Raw genomic sequence first — 25,012 nt, 5'->3', positions numbered from 1 at the left:
TTCAAATTTAAACATTTCACATTTCCAATTCTTTCTGTTTTTTTAAATGGAATTATTACTCAAATGAAAAACTCACCTCGACGCGATTGTGCTTTCGTTCTTCCATTTCGTGCTCAAACATGGCGGCAAATACTGGACTCCGCGCTGCCAAAATGGCTTTATGGGCCTGTAATTAATCAATGAGAGAACAACCGAGGCATTAAATATCAAATTTGGCCACTAGAGAGCAATTGCTGCGAGGTTACTTGAAAGTCACGTCCATTGACGCAGAGTGTGACGTCACTGAAGCGCTGGTTTTCGAATAATAGACCCAGGTCGTCAGCTAGACGACATTCGGGCACTTTAAACTGGACAGCATTGGACTGGCCCGAAATGTTGACACTGTCGGCCACCACGCTCACCTTCAATCGAGAAAAAGAACAAAGAATGAGTATAAGAACGCCCCAAAAAATATGATGACAACGTCGTACCTCGCAAAAGAGCGTCAACTTGTCATCGGGTAAGAGGCCGTTTGCTTCGTCGAGAAGAAAGTCCCGCCGGATAAACTTTTTGAAGCCCCAATCCTTTCCCTGAACAAATCTGTAGGCTCTTTGGCTCTCTGAGAAAGGGGAAAATAAACAAACCAAAAAAGAAACAATTAGGTTACGTCCACATTCCAGCGATATGGAAACGGGGGCAGAATAATGGATGTGAAATCTCACCCATAGCTTTCGTCTCCTCTCGTTTGGCATTCAGAATGGAGAATTTGAATTTCGCTCGAACTTCCGATTTATTGCAAGAGACCAGCAGTAAATAGAGCGACAGGTAATCTTTGCTCTCTTCATCCAGCCCTTTGGGGTTCACTCGCAAACACCTGAAATAAACAAAGACAATATTATTAATAAGGTGAATTAAAAGACACACCAAAAATAAACGACAATTATTCATGAAAACAACAAAAATAAAAACGGTCACGCGATATAGTTGGAGACAGATTAGACGTGCAATACTTTTGAAATTTTGATAACAAAATCTCCTTTTTTTATCATTTAGAATGGATCGGACGGAAACCATAACGACGCTTTTCCAATCCGAAAGTCGGTCGGTGCCCACGACCTACTTAGTCGCCCAGCGTTAACTTTTCGTTTTTTTTTTTTTTTTTTTTAAATATATTATCCGTTTATTTTTATTGCCAACCTCAAGCGGCTCTGGCTCTCACCCGTCTTTTTTTTTTAAACTTGTAAATTTCGATTGACTTGTTTCCGTTCATCGATTGGCACTAATGAATTTCCCAAGAAATCGAAAAAATGTCACTCACCACTTGAGCTTATCATTGGCTCCGGCAGAGAAAGTCGATGATTTGAGAACTTCTCCCATTTCTTCGCGGCAGAAACTGAAATTATTGATTGTCCACATGTAGCTGAAACGGATGACTTTCACCTGGAAAAATGATAATAAAAATAAATGACACATTTTTTCTTTTTTGTTTGTTTGCCTGGGCAATCATAAAGAAAGTCGTCTGAAGAAAAAAAAGAGAAAAGAAAAAATTGGCGATCCTTGTAAGCCCCGAAATATCCAAGAAGGACAACACTGTGGGAACCCAGGAGAGGCTGACGGTTGTAGGGGAGTTAACTTATAGGTAGGAGAAATGAGAGTAGGGCGATATGGGAGAAGGGAGAGAGCTCGGAGGGTCAGCTGGGCTGCGCTGTCAAGGCAACGTCGACTTTATGTGTGTGTGTGTGTTGTGGCTGACCCCAATTCATGTGGCAGCGTTCTCTACTGTTCGTTTTTTTCGTCTTTCTCTCTCTCTCTCTCGCCGGATAAACGTGTTCGAGGCCTCTCATTAGTCATTTCGTTTGAACCCCTTGAGTCGACACGTTTCGGGGCGGCGAGCTTTCCCCTCCGATTGAGCCAATTCCGTCCAGTCCCTTTTTTTTATTTTATTTTTTCTTCCCCCCGACGCGAGGACATGTACATATCTAAAAGTAGGATAGGCTTCTCTCTCTCTCTCTCTTTTTCTTCTTTTCGAAAGAGGACTCCGCTCCACTGTACTAGTTTAGTCACGATATAGAAAACATCTTCCAGCGACACATTTGAGGTCAATCGCTCATTCAGCGCACACTAGACCTTTTTCCCTGGGATCTCTCAACTATAGGAGAGAACGAGAGAGAGAGAGAGAACTAGACCCCGAAATGATTATCGCCCAGTCAAATATATCACGGGAATGATGCAAGGCAGTCAGGTCGGCCAAGAAAGGTGTCGCTATTCCAATGTGGGAGAGAGAAAGAGAGAGAGAGAGAGAGAAAAGTGATATTTTCAAAGACAAGACGAGGCCACACAATCAGCAGGCACAAGGGAAAGGTATCTTGGCCTCGTCTACCAAAGGAACGTCTCTCTAACAAAACAAAACAAAACAGAAACAGAAAAAAAATGAGAAACTTTCTTGTTCCCATTTAGGGTTTACCCGAAACTGCACTGCACAACTTTCGTGATTTACCTCGCCGGATGTGTGATAAATTGGGAACAGGCAGTCATCATCCAAACTCTCAATTCAAACAGGAGCCGTACGTAGGTATACAACGTCAACAATTTCTCTCCATCCCCTCTGATGGAAATTCTTCGTTAAAACGGCGACGGTCGTTGTCCCCCCTATCCCCCCCCCCCCCCTTTGGTTGGTGTCAATGAACTTGCCAGAGATTTGTTGATGTTTTTCTTCTCCGGTGTAATAAGAGAGATGAACTGGCGGGAACTCTTTTCGATATGACGGACGCGATGGAATGTCTTTCCTCACGAAATAATAATAAAAAAAAAAAAAGGATTTCATGTCATTTGACCTGAATTTCTCTCGCTACTTTAGCTACTTATCCTTTCGAGTGGAATCGAATCAAGACAAAGGTGCACCCGAGGGGGGAGGTAGGGAGGAGGTAGGGGGGGAATGTGCCAACGGGGGGATTCATCATAGTGACGAAATGACAACAAGCGTCATGACATGGCATGGCATGGCACACTCATCAACTGAAACCTTTCTAATTTCATTGCAATTAAGACAATCATTGGTATACGTGTTTGTTGTTGTTGTATGCGTACCCCCGCATGGAATACCGTCCTCGTGTGCCCCCATTCCACAATGTTTTAGGGTGGAGGGGGGAACGCCATAACAATCGCCTGAAAAATCGTCATCACCATGGCAACGCATTCTAGGAACAAAACTAGGTCGACGGAAGTGGAGAATAGGAATAGGAGGGAGAAGAAGAGAAGAGAAGAAGAAAAACTGAGAACAGGACGGGAGGGGGTTGCCTTGAAAATAAAAATGCACCGGGCAGTCCAGCTGTCAATAGCCCAAAGTTAATTTTACTCTCGATTCTTTATATGTTCCAAAGAAGAAAAAGAAGAAGAAAAAAAGGACGACGACAACGACGACGACTAGATGTTCAGGAATCCTTCGCTATTTGCATAGCGTCGTCAACTTGGCTGCTCACAAAATTTCTGGCAAAGATGTCAGATGGCGCAAAAATGGAGAAAAAAGTAAAAAGGAAAGTGGGACGCCGGCCGGGTGTTGTATATCGAGAGCCTCACACACACACACACACACACGCACAAAAAAATAAAAATAAAAACAGCAAAAATCCTTGTAAAGGGACAAGTGACGACGTCGTTGGTGAACTCAAGGTCTCGGGATTTTGATCTAATCGTCACTGTTTCCTCACTCGTTTCCGAATTGAGAGATATCGTCGCCTGCAATTCCCCTTTATCCCCTGTTTTATTTCTTTTAATGAAATGGTCTCACCATCTGGGCATTTTCTCCCGACACCTTTGCACCTAGTGCTCCTAGCAGGAGAAAACTAGGAGGGTGAAAGTGGGTGGGAGTAGTAGTAGTAGTAGTAGTGTATGCATTAGAGAGTTTGGCTAGATGAGAACATGACCTACTCAGCTTGTGCTGCTTTTTCCCCGAGTCGAAATCTAATATAAAAAAAAGAGGTCATCAGGCAAACGATACCCTCCAGTGCTCCTCCCCTCTCCCTACATACACACACGCACAAACTGTTTGTTCTCATCGTTACGGAATTGAGAGAGAAAATAAAATAAAATTTCTTTCGAGAGAGAGATATTTTGTTCGTCAGCAGCAACTGTTTCCAAGTTTCTTTTGTGTGTGTGTGTCTGTGTGCCTGGGTCTTGTATACAGATGGGACTGAAAAACGGACATCCCCTCCCAAAAAGTTCTCTCTCCACCGGGGCACCTGGGGTCGACAAATGTGTGTGTGTGTGTGGATACTAATGGTAAAAATGGTAAACAAGTGAATTGTAGAGTAGTAGTAGTGGTGGAGAATGCCAGAAAGAAAAAAATGTGCGTGGGGGAGAGGGGGGAGAGTATAGAATGAGGGGTGGGAGGCAGGAAGAGCTTTGGCCTTGTTCTACATCCAGCGCTGAGCTGAGCTGCGCTGTGTGTATGATGTGAGCGGCGGAGAAACGCGAGGGGGAAGCGACTGGCCGACCTCGATTGAAGAGGCCGCGCCGAGGTGATCCAATCCCTCGTCTCTCCCACCACCAGAAGACAAAAAAAAATAAAAAAGTCCCATCCCTTCTGTCTCATTGATCGCCTTTCTTTTCATTTTTTCTTTTTTCCCCAAAAGCTCTTTTTTTGATGCGACGGTGAGATTTGTCTGTTGTGTATCCATTCGACTCATTACCATGACCGCTGCTGCCTTGGCTGATATTTTCTTCCTCCTTCACTTCCAAGGCAGGGGCCACCCACCCACATGACCTCAAAAACAACCGGGGGAAGGAAGACTTTCGGGGGTTGCTGCCACAAAGGAGGTGGCCTGTCTCTCCCCCCCTCCACCCCACCCCAAAAAAGAGACCCCCTCAAAAAAGAAAAGAGATAGCCAACTACTATTGCGTGATTATTAATGGTATAAGTGAAAGAGAGAGAAAGAGAGAGAGATAAGTCATCCGGTATTCCGGATGGATAGGACCATTTACTTGAGTGTAACACCAATTCTCGGCGACGGGCGTGGACGCTTCCGGAGGCGGAGGACTGGGTACCCTGGAAATGGCCATGTTGCTCGTGGCACCGCTGCTGGTGGTGCCACTGCCTCCGACCAGACCGATTCCGCCGCCTCCTCCTCCTCCGCTGGTGCTGCTCGTGCTGCTGGAAGTCGTGTTGTTGTTGTTGTTGTTATTATTGTTGTTGTTGCTGCTACTGCTCGACGAGCTGCTGGACGACGTCGTCGTGTTGCCGGATGTGCTGCTGCTGGCACTATTGCCGATGCCACTGCTGCTGCTGCTACTGCTGCTGCTGCCGGACCCACTGGACCCATTGGGACTGGCACTCGTTCCCCGTTGAGTCTGGGTGCATTCGCTCAGCACCGCGGCCCTGCAATGTCACAAACAGTTGTTGATTAAAAACGCCAAAAGTAATTAAAATAATTAAAAATATTGAAAAAATAAAAATAAAAAAACAGATTTTCCAATGCGACAACAAAATGAGACAAGAGTTTCAAGTTGCCCTGGTGTGTGTGTGTGTGTGGGCGCTCTTCGCATACAAATAGATTATCAGCAGCTCAGACGGAATACACACGTCTAATTGACTATCAGCAAAGGCCATCCAATGGCCTTGAATTGACCTCCGGCGCTTTTTTTTTCTTCTTTATTTAATTCAATTCCGTGGCTGCCAACCCGAGAGAGCTCACTGTGTGTGTGTGTGCGTAGATGCGACTCGAAATTACCTTGAAAACATCCTCCCCACCAAAGTCGAAATATCGCCAGTGAAATTTTTTTAAAAAAGGCGCTGCTGCTTCGTCTCTGCCACCTCTTAAAAGATGGCGACGTCGACCTCGACCTCATTCTTCTTTCAACGCCTCTACATACTTTGGGGTCAACCATTTAACTGTGGTCGTCAATCAAATGTCGTTTTTTTTTCTGTTTTTCATATTTTTTTTGTGGGACACATTAGTAATGATTGCATTGGGTGTGTAGGGAAAACACAAAAGACCCGAGGCATTTTTCAGCTGAAAAACCTCCCTACAGATGGCGGCCAATTGAAGGCCACCGACCTGTCGACGGCCAACTCTTCCCAACCGGAGAGCGAGAGAGAGAACAGCTTTCAAGGTCGTTATAGTCGTCCACGACGCCGCCGTCGTTTGTCGCCACCACACACACACAATTATTGTGACTCTGTTGCCCAGTGCAACGACACACACACAGACAAAGGGGGGGGGGGGATCCATTAGAAATAAAAAAAGATGGCCCATAGGAGAGAAACCGAATTGTACGAGCCAATAATCGACGGGAGCAAAAAACCCTGAAAAACCGGATGGATAAAATCATTTCTTCTTTAAAACTCTGCGACTGCGACTGTGTGTGTGAAATCATGAGACAAATGGCTGCTGCCGAATGAGCTTGACGCCGAGTGTGGCGCCGAAAGCGAAGCATAAACTTGGCAGGGCGTCGGTGTGAAGGTCTTTTCCAAGGGTTCCGTTCAAATTCGAACTCTAAATAAACAACCGTAAAGACTCGGTACGACACAACACACGATGGAAATAGCCTTTGTTAACATTTCATCATCAGCAGCAGCAATGTAAACGCAGCTGCAGAGAGAGCAACGATTGAGTTTGATCTCGTTTTACAAGAAAACGCTCGCCGTGCTGGTGGTGGTCAAACGACGACGACGAGAAAAATGAGGAAATGGCGATATGTCGTAGGTATCTCTATCTCTCTGGGATTGAATTTCTATTCTTTCGCCATGGAAACGACCCTGGAGAAGACGAGCCCTCCATCTCGCCACTTTTTCAAGGTGCCGTACAATCGTGTTTCGAGATAAAAAGAAAAAGATAGAGTTGACGTCAAAGTTATTTTTTCAAGGCCAACGGAAGGTTCAGCTTTTCAAGTCAGCAACCTTGTACTACACACACACACACACACACTAGACCTAAAATCTATTGCCAATTATTGTTTCGACCCAAACGTGCTAGGAATTAATGAGTCAAACATTACGAAAACGAAAAAAAAATTGATGAAGAGGTTTTGACATTTGCTTACCTAGCCGAGGCCATGTTATTGGCCAGTTTTGAAATCCTTTCGGATCTTAATAACTGCAGCAGTCCCGAGTCAGCCGCCTTGGAAGGAATTTTCAATGCCGGTGGTGAACAGCTCGGAATTCAGAACTTCTTTTCAATTGAGACACGCCCGACACGACAGGTGATGCAGAAAACAAAACCCAAAAACGAAAAAAGTTGCAGCAAAAGAAGAGACAAAACTTGAAACAAAAATGCGAGAACAACACACAAAGACGTCGAGGGAAGAAAATGGCCAAGCCAAAAGGAGAGCGGCGTCTGCTAATGCTGGGAGGTCGATCGATATTCACGACGAAACAGTGATTTAGAACGACCTTCGTTTGTATTCAATCTACCAAAAACTGTCTCTGTGTGTCCCCTTTTTCTCTCTCTACACTCATCGGCACATTTCCACAGAAAATAAACTTCTTTTTTTGCCCAAAACCGAATCAAAACGTCAACGACAAATTTGTTTTTGAAAGAAAAACGTTGCTTTGACGTCAGTGGCACTCAAACCGAGTTGTCGACGTCGATGGGAGTTGTTTCCAAAGCAATTAAATCATTGCAGCAATGTAACAATAAAACGATGCTGCTGCTGCCGTACTGTGCGCGTAACAGACGAGTCATTCACAAACTCGACGGGTCCGAACTACTAGACGACAGAGAGAAGACTGAAACGACACAAGTAGCAACGTCGAGAGATAGCGTGCGCCCCAGCACACGATATATTACTTACTACAGACTACTAGAGAGCAGAGGGCCGGGGAAAGGAAGGGAAGGAGGCCGACCGATAGTGCTGCCATCTACGAACCGTCGAATCGACGTATACACAACACAACCCTACACTACTACTACACAACCCCTCCTGGGCAGGCTCACTTTCTCTTCCCAGACGTGAGCTCTTTTTTCTTTCTTGTATTTCTTTTCTTTCTTTTACCACCACCACCACCACACACACACCACCGTGTGCGTGGGGAAATCGGAACAAATTTCACTGTTAGAAATCATTTCTCGATTTTTGTCTTTATTAGACATTTTAGGGAAGTCTGGATTTGTTTTGTTTTTGTTTTTTCGGGCTAACCAATCACCGGCACCCAAAGAGCCAACCCACGAGAAATTCGTGTCAACCTCGAAACGCGCTCTCTATCAACAATGACTTGGCGGAAACATTTCAATATCTAACTCGAAAAATCTGTCCTGCTGCAGCAGCAGCTCTCAATTGGCCCACCCTGTTGTTACTTAACTGACTCCGTCATGAAACAAAAAAAGTAAAAAACATTTAGACTGAAATATTTCTTTTTTCTTGAGAGTTTGGTTCGTGATAGTTGAGAAATGGGAGCCGATGAATTGCGTTAGGAGCCCTAGAATAAAAAGGAACGAGGTCATTAGCTCGTGTGTGCGCTGTGCGGCCGGTAAACGAAACCATTGGAAAGAGGACGGATTAGGTGATGGCGGGAGAGTCGAGAGAGACGGGGGGAAAAGGGGGAGGTGCCTGAAAACAGCCGTTTTCTACTCTCGTATAGTAGCCTAGTCGGCAGTCCGCTGCTGCTGCTAGTAAAGGGTGTGCTCTACTCTCTCTGACTCCTTTCTTTACGCACGCTAATGCCACCGAAATAAGGGTCACACAAAACTGGGTTGCGTCAGAGAGGATCGAATCCAAGACCATTTTCGCTGGCCCAAGTTATTTCAAGAGTCTCATCAGATAGCAGCAGCAGCAGCAGCCGCCGCCTCAAGAAGGGTTCGAAAGGCTACCCACTTCATTATTAGATCCAGTTTCTCTCCTCCATTATTTAGAGCAGCAGCACTATTATTCGGCACACTCATAAATGCTAGTTTGACTCGATCGGGCATCCGATTTATTACGCCGTGAGAAACGTTTCAATTTGAAGCAAACTTTTCCTTGAGCTTTCATCCGTGTATACCGATAGCCACTTTTCGAAAAAAGAACGTAGTAGTAGATCTCTTTCGAAAACTGGAATCAACCAAACGGACACGGATGAATTGGTTTCTTTTGAGTGAAATGTTATTTAGCAATAAGAACAAAAGTAAGGCGGCTTAGATGTCAAAAGAACCCGGCAACGTCAAAAATGAAATTATATGTTGCTGTTATTATTAAATAAATCCTCGAGCAATATGCCATATAAGAATCGTGGTATCAACCAAGGGAAGAACAGGATGCCTTATAGAAACAATTGCGCCCATTTGTAGAGAAGTCTATAACAGTTTCAGAAAGACAAATGCTCAAGTCTGTCGTTGTCCTCTTTCTAATGGTAAACGGAACCTACCTCATTCGCTTTTATATTGAAATCGGCGCAAGAGTAAAAGGAAGTGCATTGTTTCCAAGAATTAGGAGCCATGATCCGAACGTCAAGTACAGTAGTAGTACAAACAAGGAACTAAATACTATAGTCGGTCGCCTGTCGAACCGAATTTCAAGCGTGGTCTATCGAGAGAGTGTCAAGGAGAAATAATAACGCCATCAACAAGTCGCAGACAAAAACGAATGCAATTAGTCATACACCTTAGATAATAACTTTATACATATATCAGCTGATATTATGGCCCCCCCCCCCCCCCAAATGGCCTACATTCGCTCGTAAAAGGCATCCATACTTTTATGGAGTTGTGTACGTAATCAGAACTAATTTTTCCAGGAAAGATCATCGAGTCCGGGTCCAATACGGAGCCAAATTATCTATTGGCAATTTTATGTCTTCATTCTCACAACGGGTGATGTAAACATTCCTTAGAGTATAATGCGACAGAGTCCAGTCGTTGTTATTCAACTATATAATAAATAGAAATAACCTCTTGAAATCTGAAAGGTTAAATAGTTGTAGACCCAATTGAATTGAAAACTTTCCCCGCTTCCCCTCAATTCGTGGCATGTATTCTATGTATAGCGTGCAACCGACCAACGAAGAAGTAGAAAGTTGAGGCGCGACATAGATTCCGTCACGTTGGTTTTCTATAGTAAAGAGAATCTAATCCAAGATGTGATGACCCTGATTCAATATCCACCCGTACAACAGTTTGTCTTCCACTGTTTACTGAAATAATAATCAACGTCACCACTTCGTTTTGGTTAATATACCTAGCTGCATCAGCTGTCCATATAAATTTAAACGTTTTTTCCCCAGTGAATTCATTTTTAGTGGGTCAAACAGTTCCCCCGTAAAAATCCTCGGCTTGCACCCACATCAATTCGATCATTCAAATAGGCTACGTCATCAATTGAAAAACGTCGGATTTTTTAAAACGAATTCATGTCTAGAATGAAATACATCAGGTTTGTTGCTCATCTAACTGATATACCCTAGGGTGAAACTTGATTCCATGTCAACAGGACACTGTAATAATCCACACACATTAGACGTGAATGTTATTTTCGATGACATTTAATGATCAGCAGCCACAAAAAGTTGTAGACTGGCAATAAAAACCGCCCATCACACACGCATGTATACCTGTTCTACCCTAGATACAATGCAGCAATGGAAACAAGCGAGAGGGAACAAAACGATAATAGAACACGGCCCCAAAATATAATGAATGTGACGAGGGAAAGTGGGATAGTCGAATGTAAATTGAAAACCTCCTTTTGATGTCTGAACTTATATACTGACTATACTTTCTCGTCATCAGCAGCGGGCGTCTGCTCACCGGCTCAAGTAGATACTGTACATTTGCATTGGCCTATTGACGGATGAACGGTTACATCATTTGTCGATCCCGTGATGTTTTACGGGCTGAATTAAACCGGTAGAAATGTTCAAATCACGTCAATGATGGAAACAAAAAAAAAATGATAAGGTTAAAAGGGCAAACAGTTTGGTACCGTGGCCACAGCGAAAAGAAAAAGCCGAGTGAAAGAGGACGAAGGCCATGATGGATTCCGCAAGAAAAAGTAGGGCTTCATTTTCCACGAGAAAAGCCTGTCGATGTACTACTAGCTATAGTATCCGGTGAACATTTTCTTAAATAAATAGAACATCTTTCTCCCAAAAATTTCTCTCTCCTATTTATCTCCATTTCATTGTGATAGTTACGGCTGGTGAGCTATAGCGCTGTATAACTACTGCCTCGTCGCTTTTCAACGAATCAAGTTTCCGAGATACCATACACACAGCACGGCAGCAGTAGAACAAAGGATGGCTAGGCTTTTTTTTTTTTTTTTTTTTTAAATAAAGACCGACGACGAGTGAAATGAATGTCACGTATATATACAGTCAGCAGGGGACATTAAAGATAAAAAGAATCGCTTAAAAAAATCCGAGAGTTTAGTTGGTGAAGGTTGGACGAACGTTTTTTTTTTTTTTTGTGTGTGAATTTTTGTTTTTTGTTCTGAAAGGCGATGCGGTATCTGGGCTTCTAGCGCAGACTCAAGCGATTGATTTTTGCTTACACATCCAGATCTAGGACATGCAGCCAAGGTTTAAATGGGAGGAAGGGCAAGCGACGAGACGTTTACACGGAAGACGAACAGTATTCGACCGACAACAGCATTCTTGTGTCAAAAAATGTGCGCCTACATTTCTACGGAATTTATATACTCTACTGGCTGCGAGTTGATTTGAGAAGGGTAAATATCTACTCAGCTCGCATAGATCACATGCTACAGAGTACTATATCCAACGGTGTAGTACCGATATCATGGCTGTACGATCAAATGCTCCGAGTTGCTCCGTCCCCATATAAAAAGGCCCAGCCTTTGCTTCGAACTTTTCTATACCCGTAGACCGAAATGTAGAGAGACCAGGGTCGATGGGAGAAAGTGGGTCAAACATACAAACTAACTTTTCTCTTTTTCCGCTGTGCCCACACTCTGCTTGATTCCTCTGTACGCAGACTGTAGTACTGCTGCGTGTGCTGCCTTTGGCTTCACATCCATAGGGAAGAAGAAGAACTAAGATGCAGTAGACAACTACACTACGCATCAATTATAAACGAAGTAGTGACCGAGTTGGTCTCGCAATATATACGTCTAACAAACTACAAGCAGTGGAATTTAGAAAACTGCCCTACATACAGGTATAAGGTTCAATCTGAGTTCTATTTGGATCACGGGACGATTGGAATATAGAAGTAAAATGGCGGTGAACTTGATTGTGGGCTGTAAAGATCCGATAATGAACCTGTAAATTTATTTTTTTAAAATTCAAAATGTACGCGTGGCATAATCGACGTGTGAGATTCACTGACTTGTAAGGTGTCAGCTCAAATCTTGTCCATTAATTTCTAATTGGTAACAATTATTAATCGCGAAGCAAGTGACCAGAGACTTTTTTTGAAGAGAACATCATGTGCCGAGATGTGTCGGTGCTTAATATGCGCATTTATATCTATTATTTTGACCTTTAGTATTGATTTTTGTAAAATCATAAAACGTTCCTGGTAATAGGTGTACGGTAATACGAAATTTGGTCAGATGCGTATGCTTGTTAGTGCTATAAAATAGCCAATAAGAAACTCGTTCAAAATCGAATATCGATTTCCTATAGACACAGAGTAGGCTACACCCACTTCCGACTTGGTATAAAATAATCCTCGGATATTCCTGATATTAAATCACACAAAAGAATTCCTGTTTTCAATGGACCCACGTGGAATATCTTTAAAATGCCAAGGATCAAAAATGCAACCTGAACTTATAAACTAAATTACAATTGTCTATGTGGGCAAAGTCGTTTTTGTCAACTCTTTCGGTTTTAGTTTACGATGTTTTTTTTGCAAAACGTATGTGCTGTGTGACTGATTAAAAAAAAGCATTTTATCATCACCGTCGCAAAACAACCTGTAGTATAGGCAATAGATCAGAAATAGTGGATTTAAAATTCGCGCACTCAATATAAATTTTTTGCTAAGCACTTAACCCCATCTAACGGTAAAAAAGCTCACTACGTAGCAGGTCCAAATTTCCGCTCTAGTGTTCTGAAAACTGAAAATGTTGCCGTTCTAGTGTCAGATTTTACGAGTTATTCCGGTTTTCTGTTCTTCATTGACTACAGCCGTTCTCAGTTAAACAAGACCTGCTGTCCAGGTTCGCCCTCGGGTATTAACGGTCCTGAAATCAATTACTTGGTTTCTGAATTTTTAGAACAATTAAAATGAAGTAATTATTTGGAAATTTAGTTCAACTGATTCCTGGTAGAGGGTTTCCGAACTTCATTTTTCCCGTGTTTGCTTCGTGGAGACTGATTAGACTCGTTCTTCATTTCTTCACTTGACGACTTGACGTCACCCCTGGAGTTCGCCATTTTTCATTTCGGAAGTTTCGTTGTGTCGGTTGAGTGAAGTGTTGTGTGAAGTGAAGAAAGAACAACAATCAGGTAACAGGAACAATTTCATTTATTATTGATTGCTTTTATAGGCTACTCGTTGAATTTAAAAAAAAAATACGTTTTAATTTCAAAATTAGAATGTTGTGTCGTCGTTTCATAGAGTATTTCTCAGACTAAAAGCCTAGTTTTAAAAAGGAACAGTTTAGTCGAACAGTTATTTTTGGTTTTTCAAATTTAGTCTTCTACCTTTTTTGCCATATTTTTGTTGTTTGCGTTTGGCGCGTCTGGCTCTCTGACCATTTCCACGGCGTTTTTGTTTATTGGTCTTCTTTGGACAACATTTTTGCTGCTTAGTTTTCATCAGCTTGACAGCGGCTTTTTTTTCTTCTTCAAGTTCTTTATCTGCTCGTGCCTGTTCTTTATCTGCTGCAGAAGCATCCTTGAGATTTATGATGGAAGCTGCCTTCATCAAAAGGCGCCCCTTTTTCTCATTCCATTCTTCTTTCTTCAGCGGCTTTTCCTAGAAAGATCTTTTGTTAGTTTAGGTTTAGCTTAGGTTAGTAAACTATTTTTACCCCAACAAAAAACTCAGAATTGTGTATTATTTCACAATTTAGCCCCCATGTTTCAGACTTTTTATAAGCCGATGAATAGTCTCTTAAGACATATAGAATCTCTTGCGAATGAGTCGCTTGAGCAAGAAGCGTTTTTGCAGTTTTAGCGGCTTCAATTTTTTTGTTCAGGTGGGACATAACTTTTTCCCCAGCGTTCAGATTTTTCACTAGATTTATTTCTGAATCCGTTAGGACTCCATAAGGGTCCATTTTAACGAAATAAAAGGATAAGTTAGAATAAAAAAAGGACAAGTATAAACTAGGTCGTTCTCCAACGTAAGTTCGTGAGTGAGTGATGTGCCCGGCTCCCCGGCTCGCATGTCATATTTCAAATTATGATTTAAATAATTTGAAATTAATTTTAAACTATTTTAAAACTCTGAAATACTAAAAAAAAATATTGTTTCATTTTAGATTCCTTTTTTCCATTTGGTTATGTGATGTCAACAAGTGATGTGCCCTTTTGGGTGGATATGGAGCCCCTTCACATCAGTCTCAGCACCTTCACCAACAAGATGGCATGTTTGGGCTGTTTCAGTAATTTTGGTGGCCAGCCGGCTTTCGGTGGCGGCTATGGTGTCGGTGCAGAATTCATATTAGACATGGGATCGTTAAACGGCCCATTACGACGACTACTATCAAACAGGAAGAACTGCCGATCATCACACAGCCTACACTTCATCGGCCCCTTCGACTGGCCGACAGGAGGAATCCTCGTCATCTCCGGGTGTGAAGCAAGTAGAACAAGTTATGCAAGGACTGTCGCTTGAGACAGCTAAACCTGTTCAAAACAGGAACTGCAGCAACAGCAGTCTCAGCAACCGAAGAAGCTAACTTGGACTTTAATCGCCAGCCAGCCAAGCCACAATTGACTACGAAGAAAAAGTCGATGGTTCCGCCGCCTATTTTAACACCACCAACTCCAAGTTTGGATATTGGCACATGGGACACCAAGACCGGCAGTGAAGACAATCCACCTAGTTCAGCATCAGCTTCTCTTCAGCATCAGGCCCCTGCATATTGTGCCCCTATCCCCTAGCTACTGCTCAACCAACACCAGTCTCGACTGTTCAGCAACCGGTTTCAGTTCCGTCAAAATCGGTAGGACAACAACATCATCATCATAATCAACAGCAATAGCAATATCAGCAGCATAGTCAACATTATCATCATCAACAGCAGCAGGGCAACCAACATCAGCAACAACTGTTGAATTTATGTTGTCAATCCTAAATTGTGTAAATCTGGCAACTCCCTCCCTACCCTCTCTTCTCTCTCATCGAATGTTCTGTGTGTGTGTAACTCAGTCTGCTACTTGAGTGCGTTCTAATCTCGATCTAATCTTGTGTCGCAATCTCAAATACAAAGAAACGTAATCACAGTGAACAAAACGCGAGTCTCATATTAGTTAATATTAAACAGGTTATGGGCCCAGGTTCGCAATTGCTACCTACTTACTGTAATAACTGCAAAATAGGCTAAAAGTACTCACGTTGTTTCTAGAACAGAGCCAAGATGGCCACTGGAACTTTCTCTGCAAAAGATGTGTCGCACATTACGAAATTCAAGGGAGACCAATTTAGCTTCTATAAGTTTCAACTTAAACTTGTACTGAAGAATCATGCCCTACTCAAGATTGTTGAAGGTGATGAACAAAAACCCGCGGCCATTGTTCTCCTTGCTGATAATTCAAACAACGCTGCAGTCATCGCCAGAAATACTCAGATTGATGAATGGGACAAGAAAGACACTGCTGCACAAAACTACATTGTTGCTACTCTGGAAGAGAAGGTAATGAGAACCATTATGAATTGTAAGACTTCAAATTCGATGTGGATTCGTCTGTTAAATCAATATGAGCTGGCTTCTGTTGAAAACAAACATCTACTAATGGGCAAGTTTATGGCATATCAATATGACCCTACCCACGACATAATGTCTCATGTTTCAGCAGTTGAATCTCTTGCATCACAACTAAGTGATGTGAATTCACCAATCTCAAACGATCAAATCATAGCCAAGATCACATCTACTCTGCCACTAAATGGCAATCGCAACTATAGGTCCTTCATGTCTGCATGGAACAGTACTGATGATGCCATCAAGACACTTTCTCTACTAACGTCCAGACTTCAAGTTGAAGAAAACATGCTTAAGCTAACTGAAATGAGTGTCGACTCTTCAGATGGAGCATTCTTTGCAGGCAAAAAGAAGAATAAAGTCGTTTTCTCCGAGTCAAAATCAAGAGATTTTTCTTCACATGGTCGTCCTAAACCTATCTGTGGTCACTGCCGAAATCTCAACCGTAGAGCATCTCATCGTGAAGAAGATTGTTGGATAAAAGAGGCCTATCTCAAAGGAAGACAAGATGCTGGAAGTGAAGAAGCAATGCTGGCTCAACCTAGAAAAGAGAAAACACCTGCACCTGTTTTTGAGGATGATTATGCCTTCAAGTCAGCAGATCTACAACTCAACAACGAATGCTGGTATGCAGATTCGGGTGCCAGTGAGCATATGAGTGATCAGAAGTCCATCTTTCAGTCAATCACCCCCATCAATCGTGGTGACCGAGCAATCAAAGGCGTGGGAAAGAACAACGAAGCATTATATGCAACTGGAGTTGGAACTGTCATCATCAAGACCAAAGTAAATGGCGAATGGCATGATGGTTTGTTACGTAACGTCTTGTTTGTCCCAGATCTAGGAGCCAACCTGTTCTCAATTGGAGCCACAACGGAGCGTGGAGCCACAGCTACGTTCGACAAAAACGGCATGGAGCTCAGGAAAAATGGAAAAATAGTCGCTACTGGCTCGAGGATTCAGAAAAAGCTCTATTTGATGCATTTCACCAACTGTTCGTCGCCAAGCGTCACTGCAGCACTAGTAGCCAATCGTGTTCCTAACTCCTTGCAACTTTGGCACGAACGCTTGGGCCATGCGAACCACTCCGTTGTGCATCATATGCATTCGTCTAACTTAGTTGATGGCATCAAAATGGAAAAATCATGTAGTCCACCACCTTTCTGTGAGGGTTGCGTGTTTGGGAAACACCACCGACTCCCCTTCCCTACCAGTGGACGTACTCGAGCGACAGCAATTGGCGGACTCATACACAGTGATCTGTGTGGACCTATGCCTACACCATCTCCAAATGGATCGCTCTATTTCTTGACTTTCCGGGACGACTATTCTGGTTATGGCTTCATTCGTTTTCTGAAACGAAAATCGGAAGCCAACGAGCACATTCAAGATCTAATAGCACGTTTTGAAACTGAAACAGGACGATCGATTGTCATTTTTCGTTCTGACAACGGTGGTGAGTTTATGAGCAAGGATTTGATCCAATGGCTGGCTAAACGTGGAATCATTCATCAAACCAGCACACCAAAAACTCCTGAACAGAATGGTGTAGCTGAACGTTACAACCGTACCATCTTGGAATCTATGAAGAGTATGCTGCACTCGTCGACACTGCCCGTAAAACTCTGGGCTGAAGCTTCAGCAACCGCTGTGTACTTGCTGAATCGAGTTCCCTGCAAAGCCGTCCCGACGATGACACCTTACCAAGCGTGGCACGGTAGGAAACCGAATGTCTCACATCTTCATGTTTTTGGCTGTGATGCATATGCCCACATCCCAAAGGATGAGCGCACAAAGCTAGATCCAAAGGGTGTTAAATGTAATTTCGTTGGGTACTCAGAGACACAAAAGGCTTTCCGACTGTGGGATTCATCATCTGGAAAAATTAAAATCTCAAGAGATGTCATCTTCAATGAAAGTATTCAAGCACCTTCACTACTTCCGGTAGCTGTCCCTCGCACTGACCTAGAAACTGTCTCAGTAATTGGAGTGGGTGGGGATGCCTGCGAGGCATCCAACGGACGTGCCACCGTGTCCAACGATCAGCGTGGTCAACCTGCAAGTGACTCTGACATCATTGCGGAACCCTTCCATGGATTTGAACAGCCAGAAAAGCCGATTCTTGGAGATCACCATCTCGAACCCAGTGTGGACTCACCTCAAAGACCGTCTCGCATTCGGAAGAAGCCAAATCGGCTTATTGAAGATCCAAACTTTCTGAGCCACACTGATATGAACGTTGCCCCTGACGAAATTTTTGAACCGCAGACGTACCAGGAGGCGATCTCATGCCCAGAATCTGCAAAATGGATTTCGGCGATGGAGGAGGAGATGGAATCGCTACGATCAAACGAGACATGGCAGCTTCAACCACTACCTGAAGGTCGCCGCCAAATAAGGAACAAGTGGGTTTACACAGTAAAGTATGATTCTGCTAATCGGCCAACTAGATTCAAAGCCCGCCTCGTAGCAAAGGGTTTTTCACAAAAGGAAGGAATTGATTTTAATGAAACATTTGCCCCAGTTGTGCGTCATGAGTCGGTCAGAGTTATACTATCAACTGCAGCAGCCCATGACCTCGAGATAATTCAATTGGACGTCAAAACTGCTTTCTTGCATGGAGACCTCCATGAAGAAATTTTCATGGATCAGCCATCAGGCTTCATCTCTAGTGACTCTCCCAATCATGCATGCCGTCTCCTAAAAAGTCTCTATGGCCTTAAACAAGCCTCTCGGTCGTGGAATATCAAGTTTGATGGCTATCTGTGTGCTCTTGGATTTGTTCGCAGTTTGGCTGATCCGTGTGTTTATCGTCGAAGTGAGGAGGATGGCATTGTCATCTTAGCAATCTGGGTGGATGACGGGCTTCTCTGCGGACCAGACAAAACCAAATTATTGGAACTTATCAGTCAACTATCAACACACCTAGACATCACAGCACGAGACGCAGACTTCTTTATTGGCCTAAAAATTGACAGGGATCGCACCCGCCGTGTCATTCATCTTTCTCAAGAGCAATACACCAATCGGATTCTTCGCCGATTCGAGATGTTGGAGTGCAACCCGAAAATGCAGCCTGCGGATCCATATGTGAGATTAACTATCAATGGAATTGAAGGTGGACCCAATTCACCAACCATGGATGACTCCATATACCGGGAAGCTGTCGGCAGTTTAATGTTTCTCATGGTGTGTACGCGCCCGGACATCGCTTTCTCAGTCGGACAGGTAGCACAATTCAGCCACAACCCGAAACAGGCTCATTGGACTGCAGTTCAGAGAGTCCTAGCATATTTAAAGGGAACATCTAAGTGTGGAATAACTTACGGGGAAACAAGCCACCCCCATGTTCTCACTGCTTTTTCAGATTCCGACTATGCTGGGGACTCCGACACTCGACGATCAACTACTGGATATTTGTTAACCTACAATGGAGGTCCGGTAGCTTGGGGAAGCAGGCGTCAGTCTTGTGTGTCACTCTCGACTACAGAAGCTGAGTACATAGCTATGTGCGAAGCCGCAAAAGACATCGTTTGGACTCGCCGACTGTTGAGTGGAATTGGACGCGACCAGAAGCAGCCAACGGAATTGTTTTGCGACAATCAAGGAGCACTCAAATTGGTGTCCAATCCTGAATTTCATCGCCGCACGAAACATATTGACGTACGTTATCATTATGTTCGTGAGCAACAAATGGATGGAAGTATCGTGGTTAGTCACGTCGGAACCAAAGAACAACTTGCGGATCTCTTAACGAAGGCTCTTGCTGGTCCAGCTTTCCAGGACTTACGAAGGAAGATATCAGTTCACCCAATTTTGGTTTGAGTGGGGATGTTGAATTTATGTTGTCAATCCTAAATTGTGTAAATCTGGCAACTCCCTCCCTACCCTCTCTTCTCTCTCATCGAATGTTCTGTGTGTGTGTAACTCAGTCTGCTACTTGAGTGCGTTCTAATCTCGATCTAATCTTGTGTCGCAATCTCAAATACAAAGAAACGTAATCACAGTGAACAAAACGCGAGTCTCATATTAGTTAATATTAAACAACAACACCAACAAGTTAAATCATTAAATACAACCGCAACCACGCCCAACACGACCTACTCCATCTCCTGCTCCAGCCCAATCCGTTGGGCATCAACAGCCGGTTGCGGTAACTCCGCCTAAAACGGCTGCTGCCCAATTGGTTTTTGCGCCAACCGCTGCTCCACCAGCACCACCGACCCAAGGCAATCCCGTGTTGGAAGAGTTACAATAAAAAAACATTTACAATCCAAAAGAGTTTGATTTATCGGCCAAGAATGCACGTTTCTTTGTATATCATCAAATCATATTCAGAAGATGACATTCATCGATCAATCAAATATGAAATCTGGTGTTCAACAGAACATGGCAACAAGCGACTTGACGCTGCCTTCCGTGAAAGGTTTTGCCCATTTTCTTGATACTCATAATTTTCGTTTTTATTTTGGTGTTCAAGTACCATTCATATTCATATTTTTTTTTTCAGGGATGGAAAGGGTCCAGTGTATTTGTACTTTTCCTTCAAAGGATCCGGACATTTCTGCGGCATGGCTGAAATGGTGAATTTGGCTGCAGCTCAACTTATAGAATAATTATAAATGACCTTTTGTTTTGTTTCTTAGTCGTTGGCAGTGGACATGTCGTCGACCTTATCGGTTTGGTCCCAAGAAAAATGGCGCGGTCAGTTCACCGTCAAATGGATTTATGTTAAAATCGTGCCTAGTGCTGCGTTGTGCTTCACATTCGGCTGGAAAACAACGAGAACAAGCCCGTTACAAATTCACGCGATACCCAAGAGGTTCCCGTTGAAAAGGGGTCGTCAGGTAATGACCAAACTCCATTTAGAATCTCCAGTTCTAAAGAATATTACTATTTTTCAATTAGGTGTTGAAGATCCTTCATTCGTACCGCCACGCAACGTCCATTTTCGTTTTTTGACGATTTTAGCCACTACGAGAAACGTCAAGCATAGGAAGATTAGCGAGAAACAACAGCGGCGTGTCCCCATCTGGCGGTCACAACAGTGACAACGATTACGAAAACGAAATGGCCCCGCCCCAACGAGAACGGGAACCACTGCTACCAATGCGCCGAGGCTCCTTGGAGAGGTTCCCGAAGGGCTTTTTTTTTGTAAAATGTGGTTTTGTAGTAAAGGTGTAAAGAAAGAAAAAAACGGCGCATTCAATCAAATTCACATTTACAATATTTAGAAGCGTGCAATGGTGAGCTTTGATGAAGCGCTGGAACTTTTAACCTGCGAGACAACAAGTTAGGTCATAAGCAATACTCGAGGTGTTGTTTAATAAATGCAAATGCATACCAAACTCTCCGTGAGACTGCCGATGCTGGAAACAAGTCCGGTGATGACGGCTTTGCGGCAAGTGTCGAGTCGCATCACCTTCATCCACAAATCGAAACATTCCTTCTCGGTCGAAATGTCCAGCGGAGGCGGTGGAATGATGGAACGCAATTCTTCCTACTGCTCAATGTGAGGAATGGTGGGATCACTAAAACAAACATCAATTCGTTATAGGTATTAAAGTTAAGAATTAAGTTGTTTTCTGTAAGTACCAGTAGACGAGAGAAGAAAAACGTTGGGGGCCAACAACCGGTTACGACGGATTTGTTCCGTCGATTGTTTAGCCACCGCATGCAATACGGAGCGGATCAGGTCAGCTTCAAGTAGGTCTGGTTGCGAGGTGTTGGTCAATACCTAAATAACCTGTAGAAATATTCAAATGTTTTCTTTCGATTTTTTTTATTTGAAATAAAAGAATTCTAAACGGAACCTGAATAGAATACATTGCCGATTCACGGACGATAGCTCCAATATCTCCACGGCTATCCACCGTGTAATCTTCAAAGCCATCGATAAATGTGCGGAATATTCCGGCCAGTGTCACTTGATCAACCCCACCTGTGTAATAATAAATAAAATTGAGACTAATCTCAAAATAAATGAAAATGAGGCCGTCTGTCATTTTACCTGGGCTGGATGGGGCGATCCCAACGGTTGTGCAGACGAGCGAAAGAGCTGTCAGAGCATTTTTTCGAGATTCGGCCCATTGGAGAGTCTTGTCGGTGATGAGAGCGCAGGTGCACAACTGTTGGATGACTTTCGGCAAAGAAACGGTGAGGAGGAAGCGAGGCATTGAGCCCAGGGTTAGTGCGTTTCCTACTCTCGCCTGTTGGTTGTTGCTCGTCACCCCGGGTAGGAAATGGTTCAACAAGGCAGTGAGTTTCTCCACTGGCTGATGCCGGAAGTATTCGCCAATCAATGCGGTGACGGCGCTGATGGCCGATTGCTGGACATTTGAATCGGCTGAAGCGAGACACTCTCGTAACGCCTTCAACCAACGGTCGACTACAGCGTCCAGCAACGGGAAACCCCCCGAACTAAGATCTTGGATGAAATAGCAAACGGCGCATTTGATTGCCGCCGAAACTCCGCCAGAAACGGTCCTCCAGAATGTCGATACAAGTTTGGGTAATGGATTCCATCGCGGCATCACCTAAAGGATCGTGAAAACATTGTAGAAATAATTCAGTAAGAAATAACCAGCGGTAACTGACCAAGTTCATCTGGCAGACGACGTTGATGGTCTTTTGCCACTTGACAAAGAGCGCTGATGACTTTGCCACTGGCCAAAATGCTTGAACCGTGTCGTAAATAGAGTTCAGGATTTGTGCAGCGAGGAAGGATCTGAGTAGAAAGAATCAGTTTCATACTCTCCGGATCGAGGAACGTCATTTGATGCAAGGCCTGAACAAAAATTCTGATTAACAACTGAAGTTAAATGAGCAAAGTTCAATTGCACCACCATGCCATACCTGAGATGTTAGCTGTCGAATAACCGTGTCCCAATGGATGGCTTTACGACCCACTAAATGCTGGATGAGTTGCGGCCGGTACTCTTCGTATTGCGCCACGAAAAGACTGGAGAGAAAAGATAATTGTTATCAGAATGAAATGAATTTGAAACAGAATGAAACTCACCTGAGTTGGAGATAGGCATTTTTACGTAAGCGAACTAATCGCAGGTGGTCAGAATGTCGATGCCGTGAGGAAAAGTGCCCTGTCGACCGACGTGTTCCTGGAAGGCAGAAGCGGCAGCCCGTCAGCATTTGACCTCACGATCGAACACGGTGGTGATGACTAGGGCTTTAGCCAAATGATGGACGAATGGCTGGAGCAGAGACGGGTCGTAGGATCGGGCAAGAGCCCAGCAGAGATAACAAGCGGCATCACGTACAGCCGAGCCAACGGAAAAGTTACCGCGTAACTCATCGTACAGCATGGCCTGCTCCATAAAAGGCAAGACAGAAGACAATCGCTGGGGCAACAGCAATCCATGACGGGCTAAAAATGAAGAAGAGGGAGACAATTTGTTTTTTAACAATCAGATATAAGCTTGAACATTCAAGACAATTTTAACCTAATTCGGCCAAAGCCAAACATCCTCCGTGCCAGGCCATATCCGACTCCCAGAGTGAAAACAGTTCCATGATCGATTCAATTACCTGATTAATAATTAATTCGTTGTAATAATAATAATATTGTTCAGTGTTTTCTATAGAGATACATGAATTACTGAATGTAAGCCACACAACAACAATGAATAAGGCTGATTATTATTACGTCTTCATATTAATAATAAGCTAACCTGGTCGGCAAAGTTCTTTGATAAGCGACTGGTCAGCCGCCCAATGCCTTTTGCTGCAGAGTACCTGTAAAAAATAAGATTTTCATGACAAAGGAATGCTTTAAAAAATGAAAGCGATTTAAATTCAGTACTGGACTTCACGGTTCTGGTCTCGGAGGGCTTGCAGGATCTCGTTAAGTACTTCTTTGATTTCTTCCGGCACGTCGTAATCGTGGTCATCTTCATCATTCACCGAAATAGCTGCTTTAGTCTCCACGGGTTGGCTCTGTTGCAGATTGGCAGCTAATGATCTGCTGCCCCGCTGGTATCTCCAAGAGGCAACTCGAGGTTTCAAGAATATCAAACCTGCCATTCAGAAATACATGAAACGTTTTAATTACTTCCAGCTAAATGAATCGAAAAAGGGGCTCACCTATTCGCTGCGTCAGCTTCACCAACGGTTTCTTAACTGAATAAGCAATTCTGACGGTTGGAATTTAATCGTCAGGATGGTACGCAGCACAGCATGTGCATGCTCCATCATTTGTTCTCTTTGCCCATGTTTGAATACGCCGGCCAACGTTGAAAGAACTCCTTTTTTGAACTGAGCACTATCTTTGGTAAGAGCCTGTTGGAAATGAAAACAGTAAGCTTGACAGTTATTTTCAAGTTGAAAACAAAAGGGCAAACCTCATGAGCCCAATTGATGAATCCCGATAGATAGGAATCTTTGACATCAGGCCTTGTAAGATAGATTGCCGATACATAAAAGGCCATGTCCTGAGCTTTAGTTGTCCCAGCCAGGTATTTCTTACAGACATTCAGAATTCTGAAAGAAATTGTAATCATCTTAATTCAAAAGACATCAATATTGTTTAATTTTGTTCTTACCTTTCCATGATTGGCTCTGAAGTACTGGTGTCAAATCGCTGAAGGTGGAATGGGATTTTAACTACAATGCTGAGCCAGAGAAGCAAGCCGTAATGAGTCTCCCATTTTAGTTGCACATCAGGGTCTTTCTTGGTTTTCCAAGTAATGTAGCAAAAGCTCCAGATCGGCAGTCTAGAAAGAATTTTGATTTAGATGATTAGATCACAGGGAAACTCTATAATACATTACCTCATGAGGAAGATGTCTTGCTACAACTTTGTAGCCCCTGACTTTCAATATAAAGTAGAGGCATTGGAAGGCCACATGTTTCACCTCATAATCCAGCACTTCCTCTCGAATGATGTTGATGATTTTAGTGAGTAGTCCATCGAGGTGTGAATCGATCAAATGTGGTTGCTCTTGGTATTGATCTAGAATGAACGAAAACCTTTGCCAGTTTCTCTCCACTAAACGAATATCCGTTTGGTTTGTCTGATGTTGGGCTGACGTCCTCAGTTCGTCAATGAGTTTTTCAACCTCCGAGTGCTCAGTAAATGATTCTTTTGAGCACCCAAGTCAAATGACATAGATATCTTTTTCGCTCATGGCCTACTGTTTTCGGTGCACTCATCTGCAACTTCTAGAGTCATTTTGATTTCTCAAAAAAGCTGTCAAAGAAGAAGAAGGTA

General features: G+C 43.4%; 4 protein-coding genes across 8 annotated transcripts in view; 1 reads left to right on the top strand and 3 right to left on the bottom strand.

Moving 5' to 3' along the window:
• LOC124312604 (speckle-type POZ protein-like) overlaps positions 1 to 7,764 on the bottom strand; it is a 10,943-nt gene extending 3,179 nt beyond the window's left edge. Inside the window, exons 1-7 of the mRNA XM_046777079.1 lie at positions 7,018 to 7,764; positions 4,960 to 5,353; positions 1,298 to 1,419; positions 702 to 853; positions 471 to 598; positions 246 to 401; positions 77 to 166 (exon numbers count right to left, since the gene is read on the bottom strand). Of these exons, the coding sequence (XP_046633035.1) occupies positions 77 to 166; positions 246 to 401; positions 471 to 598; positions 702 to 853; positions 1,298 to 1,419; positions 4,960 to 5,353; positions 7,018 to 7,031 (1,056 nt within the window). The 5' untranslated portion in view covers positions 7,032 to 7,764. The remainder of the gene's footprint in view (positions 1 to 76; positions 167 to 245; positions 402 to 470; positions 599 to 701; positions 854 to 1,297; positions 1,420 to 4,959; positions 5,354 to 7,017) is intronic.
• On the bottom strand, positions 6,703 to 25,012 carry LOC124312607 (tubulin-specific chaperone D-like). 5 transcript variants are annotated; one of them, XM_046777083.1, is made up of 15 exons: positions 24,573 to 25,008; positions 24,345 to 24,515; positions 24,144 to 24,282; positions 23,887 to 24,081; positions 23,606 to 23,819; positions 23,475 to 23,538; positions 23,247 to 23,331; positions 22,808 to 23,170; positions 22,642 to 22,747; positions 22,384 to 22,573; positions 21,797 to 22,322; positions 21,600 to 21,727; positions 21,382 to 21,523; positions 21,131 to 21,317; positions 20,980 to 21,064 (listed from the first exon to the last, which is right to left on the bottom strand). In XM_046777083.1, exons 10-14 carry the CDS (start codon positions 22,390 to 22,392, stop codon positions 21,211 to 21,213), a joined length of 912 nt encoding a protein of 303 aa, XP_046633039.1. In that variant the 5' UTR covers positions 22,393 to 22,573; positions 22,642 to 22,747; positions 22,808 to 23,170; positions 23,247 to 23,331; positions 23,475 to 23,538; positions 23,606 to 23,819; positions 23,887 to 24,081; positions 24,144 to 24,282; positions 24,345 to 24,515; positions 24,573 to 25,008; the 3' UTR covers positions 20,980 to 21,064; positions 21,131 to 21,210. The 5 variants fall into 5 exon arrangements, with proteins under 5 accessions (XP_046633038.1, XP_046633039.1, XP_046633041.1 ...); XM_046777085.1 differs by having other exon boundaries at positions 23,247 to 23,292; XM_046777082.1 differs by lacking the exons at positions 22,642 to 22,747; positions 22,808 to 23,170 and adding an exon at positions 6,703 to 6,713 and having other exon boundaries at positions 21,006 to 21,064; positions 22,384 to 22,427; positions 23,260 to 23,331; positions 24,573 to 25,012.
• LOC124312611 (YTH domain-containing family protein 2-like) lies at positions 19,837 to 20,849 on the top strand. The gene is made up of 4 exons (XM_046777091.1): positions 19,837 to 20,212; positions 20,297 to 20,369; positions 20,433 to 20,633; positions 20,695 to 20,849. Exons 1-4 carry the CDS (start codon positions 20,088 to 20,090, stop codon positions 20,746 to 20,748), a joined length of 453 nt encoding a protein of 150 aa, XP_046633047.1. The 5' UTR covers positions 19,837 to 20,087; the 3' UTR covers positions 20,749 to 20,849.
• On the bottom strand, positions 23,454 to 24,973 carry LOC124311897 (tubulin-specific chaperone D-like). Its single transcript, XM_046776266.1, has 7 exons — positions 24,937 to 24,973; positions 24,568 to 24,883; positions 24,345 to 24,515; positions 24,144 to 24,282; positions 23,913 to 24,081; positions 23,606 to 23,819; positions 23,454 to 23,538 (listed from the first exon to the last, which is right to left on the bottom strand). Exons 1-7 carry the CDS (start codon positions 24,971 to 24,973, stop codon positions 23,454 to 23,456), a joined length of 1,131 nt encoding a protein of 376 aa, XP_046632222.1.

This window comes from Daphnia pulicaria, chromosome 8 (genome assembly GCF_021234035.1).
Source record: "Daphnia pulicaria isolate SC F1-1A chromosome 8, SC_F0-13Bv2, whole genome shotgun sequence".
In the NCBI taxonomy this organism is placed as follows: domain Eukaryota; kingdom Metazoa; phylum Arthropoda; class Branchiopoda; order Diplostraca; family Daphniidae; genus Daphnia; species Daphnia pulicaria.
The sequence above is the reverse complement of the archived record's forward strand: the minus strand, read 5'-3'. Positions and strand labels throughout refer to the sequence as shown.

Excerpts from the sequence above, each read along its gene's own strand:
- LOC124312611 (XM_046777091.1), top strand. The coding sequence starts at position 20,088 with ATGCACGTTTCTTTGTATATCATCAAATCATATTCAGAAGATGACATT. Across the intron at positions 20,213-20,296 it reads GACGCTGCCTTCCGTGAAAG|GGATGGAAAGGGTCCAGTGT; the intron begins GTTTTGCCCATT and ends TTTTTTTTTCAG. Across the intron at positions 20,370-20,432 it reads TCTGCGGCATGGCTGAAATG|TCGTTGGCAGTGGACATGTC; the intron begins GTGAATTTGGCT and ends TTTGTTTCTTAG.
- LOC124312607 (XM_046777082.1), bottom strand. Across the intron at positions 21,524-21,599 it reads CGGCAATGTATTCTATTCAG|GTATTGACCAACACCTCGCA; the intron begins GTTCCGTTTAGA and ends CAGGTTATTTAG. Across the intron at positions 21,318-21,381 it reads TTTTCTTCTCTCGTCTACTG|TGATCCCACCATTCCTCACA; the intron begins GTACTTACAGAA and ends TGTTTGTTTTAG.
- LOC124311897 (XM_046776266.1), bottom strand. The coding sequence starts at position 24,973 with ATGACTCTAGAAGTTGCAGATGAGTGCACCGAAAACA. Across the intron at positions 24,884-24,936 it reads AGATGAGTGCACCGAAAACA|AATCATTTACTGAGCACTCG; the intron begins GTAGGCCATGAG and ends GGTGCTCAAAAG. Across the intron at positions 23,539-23,605 it reads GACCAGAACCGTGAAGTCCA|GTACTCTGCAGCAAAAGGCA; the intron begins GTACTGAATTTA and ends TATTTTTTACAG.